This window comes from Fulmarus glacialis, unplaced genomic scaffold (genome assembly GCF_000690835.1).
Source record: "Fulmarus glacialis isolate BGI_N327 unplaced genomic scaffold, ASM69083v1 scaffold7410, whole genome shotgun sequence".
NCBI classification, from domain to species: Eukaryota; Metazoa; Chordata; class Aves; order Procellariiformes; family Procellariidae; genus Fulmarus; species Fulmarus glacialis.
This window is the reverse complement of record NW_009189487.1, coordinates 11311-22825: the sequence shown is the minus strand read 5'-3', so window position 1 is coordinate 22825 and position 11515 is coordinate 11311. Positions and strand designations below refer to the sequence as shown.

The 11515-nt window shown below is 36.3% G+C and overlaps 1 protein-coding gene across 1 annotated transcript in view; it reads right to left on the bottom strand.

The window, feature by feature from the left end:
• Positions 1–1204: 1204 nt before the first annotated feature.
• Positions 1205–11515, bottom strand: part of IFNAR1 (interferon (alpha, beta and omega) receptor 1) — a gene marked incomplete at both ends in the record, with an annotated part of 13265 nt that continues 2954 nt past the window's right edge. The window contains 7 exons of the mRNA XM_009582211.1: positions 1205–1414; positions 2850–3004; positions 6086–6239; positions 7093–7247; positions 8434–8636; positions 9470–9584; positions 10536–10683. Coding sequence (XP_009580506.1) covers positions 1205–1414; positions 2850–3004; positions 6086–6239; positions 7093–7247; positions 8434–8636; positions 9470–9584; positions 10536–10683 — 1140 coding nt within the window. The remainder of the gene's footprint in view (positions 1415–2849; positions 3005–6085; positions 6240–7092; positions 7248–8433; positions 8637–9469; positions 9585–10535; positions 10684–11515) is intronic.

Sequence of the window (11515 nt, the reverse complement as noted above, 5' to 3'; positions counted from 1 at the left end):
ACACTTGGGAACTTCCTAAGTATCCATGGTGTAGCTTCAATGTCACTACCTCAAAAATATATGGAACAAGAAAGGGATAAAGTAGTAAATGTGCAAAATTTATTATGTTCTTCAATGAACACAGGGACATAAAATTTATAAAATTAGATCACATCTTCAAAATGAAAAAAAATTATAAACACCAACAGTTGCTTGTTACTATAAACAGTCCACATGAAGCTCAAAACCAGTTTACTCTAAATCATAAAAAATAAGGTACTTTTAAAAATTACTTCAGAAGAAAGTGGTGTGCAAATTGAAATGTTATTGCAGCATATCCTTAAAATTTGTACAAAGAAAAGTCTGTTGGCAAAATGAGACTAAGCTGAAAAAGCTTTGAATGACAAGCATCCTCACCATTCTATTAAAAGGCATTTTCTAAATTCAACTTGGGTCCTTCTAATTACAGAAATCAGTTTCCTCCTTGTTAAAAATGATTCACATTTCTAAGTACAATTCAATTAGAAGTAAAAATTTTACATCTCTGGTTATGTAGCCAAGGGGAACAAAAAAATTAATCAATATGCCTCTTAACATGCCTTGTCATTTAAAGTAAGAGTATTCTTTAGTTTCTTCTTGCAGTGTCCATCTGGCTTGGATGTTTGTTGTTTTTCATCCTAAATGCAGTGCAAAACAATTTGACACAACCTCTATCTACAAACAGCTTCCATTATGAAATTTTTCTTTACAGTAAAGTGAAGTGAACTGCCTTCCTGCCTTTTCCCCTCCCCATACTTGCCCAGATTACTGAGTGCTGTGAGAAAAGAGCACCCTGATGCAGGGACACAAACCTCTAAGACAGCGAGAAACTCTTCTTGTGAAACAGAAGAAGCTTTTGCTGAGGTTATGAGGTTCAATTATACAAAGTGTATAATGCTTGTCTTTACGCAGATGGTATTCTTTTTATCATATGATGAAAAATCAGTCAGAATGGTGTAAGGTACGAGGAGTCAACTGTTTTTTAACTTCAGTCAGCCTGCAGCAGCAAGGGTATGTAACTTTCCACTAACAAAGTGCAGATTTGGAAACCTGAAGACAAAGATCCCAAAGTCACACTGTCTTCCTTAGGCTGCGACTTTCATGATAAGAAAGTTTTAAGTGTTTATTACGCTGCCAGTCCCATATATGAATTTTATTTTCTTGAAAGTTATACTATTCCCTTTACTAGCATTTCTTCTGATGCTTTGCTCCCTGAAGTATCGTCGTCGTTAGAATAATTTCCTGAATCTCGGCTGCTCTGTTTAGAATATTTGTAGTCTTTAAAATCAATTTGATTTACTACTTCTGTGGTGACAGTGCCAATTATAGAACAATTTTCTATTGGTTCTTCTGTAGTTGACAGATAAGGACTCCTAAAGAGCTGTCCTCCAAAACCCTGCAAAAAGAGAAGCAGAAAAGAAAGAGATGAATATTAATACATAATACCTAAATAACGATTCCGCTTAACACCACAGCTGTACAAATCTGGTTTATCGTATTCAGTAGCATCACGAGGTTTTCTACTTATAATATGCCATTTGTTTCCTTAAGTTCACAAACTCAAAGTTAGGATGAAGTTTAGTTGCATTCATACAATTGAACACTAAAGAACGACTAACATTAATCTTAACTCTCTTGCTATGCTCCTAGTTGTCAATCATCTATGTAACTGCAGTATTTCATTGATTATAGCCTTATGAGGCCACACAAGAACTAAAGGAAAATCCTAATTTAGAACACTTTCAAAGATCATGTGGTAGCACGGGAATGACAGGTGTATGTTTGCAGAGTCTACAAATCATTACCAGTTATAAAACAAAGTTTGAAAGAAGAAAAAGAAAGTGAGCTGCTGCAGCAGGATACCAAGCCTTATACAGCTCTCAACAGTGCACTGCTGTCTATCCTACATGCTTTAAATCTGTTCTCTGAAGTGGTCATTTATAGCAAATTCATCACAAAAGGTTCTAAATATGCATTGTGTTAATTATGTTACCAGTATTCTACTTAACAAACCAGCTAAAATGCTGCCTTACAAATAAATTAAATTCAGATTAGCCCTTGTAAACTATGGGCCTGGTTTTAAATTACAACTTTATTCAGAAAGCTTTGTATACTACATATTCTAGAAGCTTCAGTGAGAAGATGACACACGTTAGGAAGGCCAGACACTGCTCAACATCAGTGTTCTGAGAGACACAGAAGAAAGCACAGTGAAAAGCAGTTCTTGCTACATTTCAAAATATACATACACTGAGGTGTTGCCCTGCGCATTCCAGAACAGGATCCCTACTGAGTACTATCTGTGCCAAGCTGAACTGGAAATTGGACAACATCTGCCGTTTTAGAGACCATCCAGGCTGCTTGGTCAGGAGATGATAAAAGCATTTGCTGCCTGCTACACTAAAATTTCCTCTAAAGCCTGGGTTTGCATTTTCACCTCCTCTGAATTTTAAAGGATGGCAAAATAGCTAGAGCACGCTATTCCAGATAACACAATGGGAAAACATGTCTGGTCTCATAGCAGGGCAAAAGAACATTATCACATTGGGTAGACACGCAGACTCTCTGGAATGAAAGATTGTTAGCAACACTTTTGCACAGACAGAAGAAAAAACATAAAAGTTAAAATATTTGTTAATCACAGAATTCTAGAAATTGATACTATCCATTTTTTCCATAGGAATTCCTGCACTTCATTAAAACCTATACAATTAATCTTGGCATACCCGTAAGACCACAGGATAACAGATAAACACTTTTTCGTAATATTTTCTGTTCATTTTTCTAAAAATACATCCTCTTAATGAATGAGAAAAAATGTCTCATCTTACCTCTATGTTTGAAGGAGGCTGGCATGATGGAAAGAACACGTATTTGATTTTATTGTAGGCTTGATACAGGGCAAAAACAAGAGGCATAGCCACAAGCAAGACAGCAATCAGGGCAGTTACAAATGTTGCCAAAATGATCAGAGGTAAAATTTTATCTAAAAAAAGTGAATAAAACCCATTCAGTCTAGGTATTCATAAACTACAAAGATTAAAGAACAGATTATCTCCAAATCTACTACAGTATTTATCATAAAATTTCACATTTCTACAGTACTATAACCAGGCATGATGATCATTACAAAAATGATGCCATTCCAATATCTTAGATAATTTTATTAGAAACACAGCACAAAATATTTATCCAGTATAAGAACACAGGCATTTGCAGACAGGATCAGAACCAAGATCCAGTTATTCCCAGTTATATTCCAGTTGTATGTCACTATTTGACAGGACAAAAAGGCTGCACATAGAGAGCTACCATGAAGCACCTGATGCATGTAAATCTATTGCGCTATTGCTTGCGTACAGGGTCTAACCCCAAGGAACATAACATGTAATTGGTAGAGATCTCTCCTTTAAAAAGGCAGAGATACAGGGGTAAGAATTCCCATGGGCTATGGAGTAAGAATGCGCAATTACTACAGTGAAGTTGGCCCATGATTATTTAGCCAGGAAATTATTAGAGTGCCTAGACTTGCAGGGTCTTCAAGGGCCCAAAAGCATCCAAATGGTTTCTTGGACAGGAGAGGAACTCCAATTCTAAGCTTCAGATGACTACATCACAGGCAATAAAGAGAAAAGGATCTTCCAGTGAGCATCTATTCCTTTCAGATGCTTATCTAAGAAGAAATCAATCCTAAGGCTATTCCAGTTATGTCCTACACTGGTAGTCTAGACACTAGCTCAGCACAAGATTTTACTTCGTCAGTATAGAAAGGAGAGATGAATTTCACTTCAATGCTCAAACATGGGGTCATCAACTTGATGACGCCAAGCTGAGTAGTGCAGTTGATTAGCTTGAGGTAAGGGACACCATCCAGAAGGACCCTGACAGGCTTGAGGACTGGGCCCATGTGAACCTCATGAGGTTCAACAAGGCCAAGTGCAAGGTCATGCACCTGGTCTGGGGCAACCCCCGGCATCAATACAGGCTGGGGGATAAAAGGGATTGAAAACAGCCCTGCCGAGAAGGACTTGGGGGTACTGGTGGACAAAAAGCTGGACATGAGCCGGCAATGTGCGCTTGCAGCCTAAAAAGCCAACTGTATCCTGGGCTGCATAAAAAGAAGTGGCCAGCAGGTGGAGGGAGGTGATTCTGCCCCTCTACTCTGTTCTGGTGAGACCCCACGTGGAGTACTGCATCCAGCTTTGGGGTCCCCAGCACAAGGCAGACATGGACCTGTTACAGCATGTCCAGAGGAGTGCCACAGAAATGGTCAGAGGGTTGGAAAGCCTCTCCTATGAAGAAACGCTGAGAGAGTTAGGGTTGTTCAGCCTGGAGAAGAGAAAGCTCCAGGGAGACCTTATTGCAGCCTTTCAATATTTAAAAAGAGCTTTTAAGAAAGACAGAGATACTTTTTATCAAAGCCTGTAATGACAGGTCAAGGGGCAACAGTTTTAAGCTGAAAGAGGGTAGGTTTAGATTGGACATAAGGAAGAAATTCTTTATGATGAGGGTGGTGAGACACTGGAACAGGTTGCCAAGAGAAGTTGCGGGTGCCCCATCACTGAAAGTGTTCAAGGTCAGGCTGGACGGGGCTTTGAGCAACCTGATTTAGTGAAAGATGTCCCTGCCCATGGCAGGGGGATTGGACTAGATGATCTTTGAAGGTCCCTTCCAACTCAAACCATTCTATGAGTCTATGGTCCTGCATTCCTGTATTAACCCAGGAACTGTGGAAAACCTTCTAACAGGCTAGACTCAGTTCCAGGACTTAAGGTTGGGACCTTATAGTAGAAGGAACTTACATGACAGAATCCAGCTTTTGATAGTAAAATATTGTAGTCAAAGAAACCTTTTATCTGTTAGTCATAAGCTATTCAGTGGTTAAGTTCAAGAGTCTTGCAAGCTTCCTTCTCCCCTCCACTCTTCTGCTTTGCAATATATTCTCTGGCACTATCTCTAATAAACAAACAAACTGAAGGGAGTTTGAATATACTAAAATTAATACATACCAGGAGACATTTTACAAATAATCAAGACAAGACAATCAGGTCTTTTTATCTCTATTTCCAGCTAGCACGAATGATCAAAGAATGAAAGATTTCCACACTGGGGTATAAGAATGTATGGGAAGTACAGGGCATGATCTGTATGACTGTGTGTCTCAATATAGAGTCTTGAATGTACTGCTTGGTCTTAAACAGGCTCATTATAATATTTATTAGTCTTCCCCATATCCTTCTAACAGTAAAATAGATTAAAGAATTTCTCTTATGACAGTAAAAAAGTAACATTTGTTTCTTTTTAGGCTTGATAAAGACAAAGCAGCAAGAACTACAATATAAATGAATCCTAAAAACTTAAGATGTGAGAAAGTGGCATTACTATTATTACATTTTCTTAGCTTTAAGTCAGTTCGGATATTTCGTAATTTTTCTAGTGTTACAGCCTGTTAATAGAAGATAATTGGCCAAATTAAATTCAACAGATAACTTGGTCTTATGTTCTGAGTGAGTGTAATCTATCTACAAATGTATTCTCATTTTGCAGAAAGGTGAGCTTTCAGCTATAATGAGTCTGATGATTTGACTCCTCACACTTTAGCACAGGATTTTTAAAAATTTAGTTCATTCCCAGAAGAATTAAGACAATTTCAAGAACAAAATATTCGTGAAAACATAGCATTTAGTGCACCCTCCTAAAAATATCTTGAAAGTACTGGAAATTAAAGCTTGCCTATTAACAAGTCATTGTACAGAACTAAATTTAATTCACAATCATTACAGTTATTAATCTGAGATAATTTCTAAACTGAATTGTGTCATGGAATAACCAGAATGTAATTTTGATCAGGCCAGAACAGAAGCAGTTTATTAGTTTAGCTATAGGAGTGAACACAGAGCAGCAAAGTGACAGACTGCTGATATGGATCTCTGCCCAACTAGGTGCTAACTCTGTGAGGCCATTAAGTCACGCTGCAAATACTTTTTAACTAGAGAGTCCTGCAAAGGCCTATGAAGGGTTAACACCTTTACTTCCAAAGGTGTAACAATTCCCAAGTTCCCCCTACCTCCAGGTGTTTTGATGCATTCCTCTCTGCTGTAACAACTGCTTTTGTTGTAAACTTCTGAGAATGCTTGTACTTTTACACAGTACAAAGTTGAGGGTGTTAGATCAGAGACTGTCCCTATTGTCTGTTTTATCACTTTCATTTTGATTTCCTCCTGAAAAATAAAAATCGGAAGAATAAGATGCACATAAATAGTACAACAGTCACTCAAATAGATTAGAATTTTGGCCTCTGTTGAAGTAATTCTCTAAGAAGTTAGACACCGTTCTGCACTTGGATTAAATAAAAGAAAAGAAACCACACAACTCTCTCTCCTAAGCAAATACATTCAGGAAACACTAATCAGTAAGAACCAACTGCTTTCACCATACTGAAATTTTACAGTTCAAAGCTGAGTGCAAAATGAAACTTCTTCCTGTTGCAGCTTGTTTTCTTCTCTTCTTCCACGCATTTACACATACACATTTACCCATTACTGTAAAATATTTTACAGTAAGAAGCATTCAAAGAATGTGGAAAGATCCATTAAATCGTGAGCTAAAAGCATGCAAGACTTCATTGTTTTATGATACATATAGCTATAAAACTGCAAATACAGAAAGAAAAGAATTTGGGGCCGGAAGCTACATTAATTAAGACAGTGCACAGAGTCATACCGTAAGAAAGACGGCATCACAAGAACCCTACGACTTCTATCCAAAAGTGAGCCATTTAGCAGCTTGTACAAAACTCAGTGCAATTCTGCAAATCATTACATACAGCCACATCAATGGAAAAAGATTAAAATCTCAATTACTTTGTAATAAAAGTCGTCTTGACCAGATTTTTGAAAGAATCTTCCAGGAAAAAAAAAAACCAAACAAAAAACCCCCAAACAAATTGATTGTATCATTGATACACCATGTATGTGCCTCTTTTGAAAATAAGCTTCTTGAGGAGAACTCAAACTCAGTATTTAAGCCATAACAAATTTTATATACTGTTTTAAGTATTTAACTAGTTCATACCTCATTATTCGATGAATTCTTCCAATACAGAACCCGGTAAGACAAGTCATAATGGTCCCTCATAACTTCACTCTCAGATCCTCCTGGAGGAGAAATCTGGATATGGAGCAAGACATCACTGATGTCCACCTTTACACCAGGCGGGCCAATTTCATCTTAAGACATTTAAAAAAAAAAGTTAAAAATAAGACTGAAAGAATACAAATAAAAATATTGCATAAAATACTGAAATTTAAATCTATGACAATTTTTAAGGAACATATACTTAAAAGTCTAACTTGACTAATAGCTTTATTCAGAATCTCGAGTCCTGAGAAATATTTCAATTATTTTCTCTTTCCACATTCATGTGTTGCTTCTGCAAGTTTCAGTGGGATGAAATACACAGATGGTGGGATTAACTCTGTGCAAGTCAAAGGGAAACTACTGAACACTTCGTAATCTCATCAGGATATGGGCCCTCTTTTTCACATATACCCTCTTTCAAAAGTTAGAGTTGAAAAGTGAGAAGCATTACAGTTTTTGTTTTCTTTTGTTGAATTATTTACCTAGGTCACTGTTATCTTATTAAAGAATTATCCAATTACCAAGAGCTTGGACAAGGGAAAGCTGACATACAGAACAGCTATTGATTCCATCTTCAATATGGAAGACAATGGAATATTACCCTACATATTAAATAAACATTTCTTGATGTTTATGATTGATAACTTCTTTTGAAGTCAAACATCTTAGTAAGGTCACATTTCTCACAAAAATCAAAAAAGTGCAACAAAGATAAAAATTACTATAATTTCTCTCTGGAGCGTGTTACATTTTTGACTTAGATGTCACTATCATTTAAGACTGCTTTTTCATGAAGCTCTTCAGGGTTGTATGTCAATGTAATACTGCTTCAGCACAAAAATTTAGGGGTGTACTGTGCAAGGGTAAAGAGAAGGAAGAGATGAGAGTAGATGCAGAAGAAAACAGAGGCAGTGGATTCCAAAATTATTTGACTTTGGCATTGTTTTTCTGAGATATCAAGTAGTGCAACCTGTCAATGGCAAAAGTCAGACTAGGGATATTTCTAGTACAATCTCACACAGTGATTAATGCAGTATTGAGTGAGATTATAAAATGCCATATAATGCTTTGTGGTTTAATTTTGTAAAGCAAATTATATGATTCTAAATATAGTGAAATACTGGCTGTGCTGAATAGGGAAGGCCATGGGAAAACTCCTGTTTAACTTGATGAGGCCAGGATTCTCAACACAGTTTCTGTAGGGGAACTACGTATTCTGTTTCATTAATCTAGCAAGTTTCTTTTTGCTGAATTTAAGAAAACACATTTGCTTACTTGTTATCAGAGGATCTACTTTTACTTCATTAGACAAACATGATTTATTATATTCACTCATGGCCTGCACACGGAGATAATAAAATCCAGAAGTAGTAGTGATGATAGATGAGAAATTGCATTGTGTATCAGTGATGTTTTCACATCCGGGTACATTGAGCCACTTCACTGAGTAATCATCATGAAGTTTCTTTAGATACCCACTGCAAGAGATATTTTAATAGTTTTTGATGTGAGGTCCTTGAACTCTAAAAAAAAAAAAGCATCTTCACTTGTGCTACATGGCTTATTTTTGGAACAATGGGCCTCTTAGAAATTTCTCATATTTAGAATACTGTTTTTTCAACTATAACAAACAATGAAGCTAACTGGATCAAGAAATACAAATTAGTGCTTTAATCAAGCCTCAATAGAAAAATTACATATCGGTTTTAGAAATTTTTAAAATCCAAATTAAGATTTTTATATAGTTCTATTAAGCCGATCATTTTTCTGTCATGCCAAAGGAATTCCAAAAGAATGCCAGAGGTATCTCTTCTCTTCATTTAGATGCTGGCCACAATATTTGTGCGACAACTGGATATTAAAACACAGGTTTATACACATGATGGGTTTTTTCCCATGTTGGAATCTGACCACAAGTAATCAAATATGTTGACAATTGAACCTTGAACACCTGCATTTTTTCTCACTTCTAGTCATCTAATTTCTTCATATTCAAAAAGATATGAAGCAATGCAAACGTCACATCTTTTAAAAATGTTACTTAGCATATATTTAGTAGTCCCTTCTATCAGATATTTAACACTCTTAAAAGAAGCCTAGTAGCCTGAAATTCTAGGATATGATGTTATATGCAATCCTTTTAAAAGCCACACTGTGTCCAGATGAGGTAGCCAATCTTTCAAAGAATACATTATGCCACTTTTGCTAAGTATTTCACTTCAACTTCTAATCACTGTTTGCAAAATACAATGGATGGCATTTAGAATTATATAACCTGTTTAAACAGAGATATGGAAATTGTTTAACTCACATGAGATACTGTACATTGTAGCTCACATGTTGTTTATATTGATTATTCCAATGTAGATGAAATTTCATATTCAAAGCAAGAACGCTCACATTTGTTGCACAGAGTAGGTCATTCACTGCTCAAAATGAAAAGAAAAGGAAACCCACAGTTACTGAAAAGCTTTATATTATGTACAACAATTTCTCACTGAATGGGCATGTAAATGGGCATGTAAACCGTCATGGTACACTTTCAATAAATTAAAAAAAAAATTGTCTGTTTTCATTATAAAGATGGCAAATCAAAGTCTGTGATACATACAGCATATTAAGCCTTTAGTAAAAAAAAAAAATCAGTTAAAAATCAATTCAGAAAAAATTAAGTACAGAAACATTGAGATTAGTAGAAATAAACTGGTTCAGCAATAACTCAATGAGAGAAATGTGTAAGATACACAAAACAAAGTAATTTTGATGTACCATCTGTTCAAACTAATGTTTGACTTTCTACATTCCCACACTGGTTTTTTTTCCTGAAATAAACATTTAAAAGTACTGACCCTTGAATAGCACACAAAAGAATTTAAATTTAGACATGCAAAACAAGCAACTGGTGGCAAACTGCCACTAAGCCATTCTTCAGAATCTGTAATAATAAATTCACCATGGCTTGCATAAAACCAGTATTTTTTTAAGCTTAGCTCAACCTTGTATGCATTCATTTAGTGCCAAGTATACAAAAGGCTTTTGTTTTGCCTACATACACATCCCCCTCCTCCTGATTCAAAGTCACAAATTCAAAAATTTCCGGTTTTCCAAAATACAGAAAGTAGTTTTTGCAATCCAAATTCATGGACAGAATTTGCCTCAGAGTAAAAACCTTTTTGTACTATTAAAACTCTAATATTGATAGGTGACATTTTATATTGATTTAAAATAGAAAATGTACATAACTGTCAAGATTGCTGTTACACTAAAATGAGTAGGAACTTGGCACTTCTGCATATTTCTATTGCTTTAGGACAATTTACTTTCCAACAGTTTAAACTTGAGCAATCATTTCAAGATAAAACGATTTCACTCTGTACCTTTACGGGTAGTTTTTATACAACGAATGGGACTGAATAAGCCTTCTTGCAACTCCAAAGGAAGAGTTGCTTGAACTTTCAAACAATAGGTAGTGTCTGGTGCAAGATCATCGATTTTGTCAGTAGGAAAAACACTTCGATTTCTGAACTGTAAGAAACAATTGCAAACAGGATATGAAGATAACTGTTCTTCCTGATGAGCTGATTTTTTAAACTATCTTTTTTTTCCCCAGGTTTCAGCCCATTTATATAATACGCCATCAAAAATGCTAAAATAGGGAATGAAGGACAATATATGAGCTGAATAAATGCTAAAGGGGAGTTTCCAACTTAGCCACGTGACTGAGGGGAAGGAACATGTCGTGCGCCTTTAACACGTGAAAGTGGGGAGGGATTGCAGCACTGCTCTACGTGACACATAACTCACCACACAAAAATTCAGGCATATACTCAGAAGAGAAATAGTACACTTCCATCCCTCAATTCACTGAGCGAACACTCCTCCTTCCCCTTCCTGCTACCTCCCTGCTTTTGGTTTACCAGACTTTTCAGTGGCTGACCTTTGTACACAGCTTGTACTTAATTTAAAGCTTTTTTCCTGCTTTGATGTGTAATGATTATGACTACGTTTTCCAAATGAACCTCTTCAACTCCTACCCTAATCTAGCTGGTACCCGTTCCCCTAAAAGGATAAAAAAAGACAGACTGTTTCTACCTCGGGTCTTTACAGAATAGTTGTATCTGCTGTGCGAAACGCACATTATAGCTTGGAAACTAGTTCACAATTACTAGACCTCAAAAGAATCCCTAAAAACCCCCCAATCTACAGTATAAAAACAAAGAACTTATTTAATGACACAGGACGGTGTACTGACAGCTGTAGTCAAGCTACATGGTCTCAGCACATAGGTGAGAGGCTAACTTGATCCTCTTACCTCTCCCCTCCCCTATACCTGTGCCTTACTGTAAATGCTTCTTCC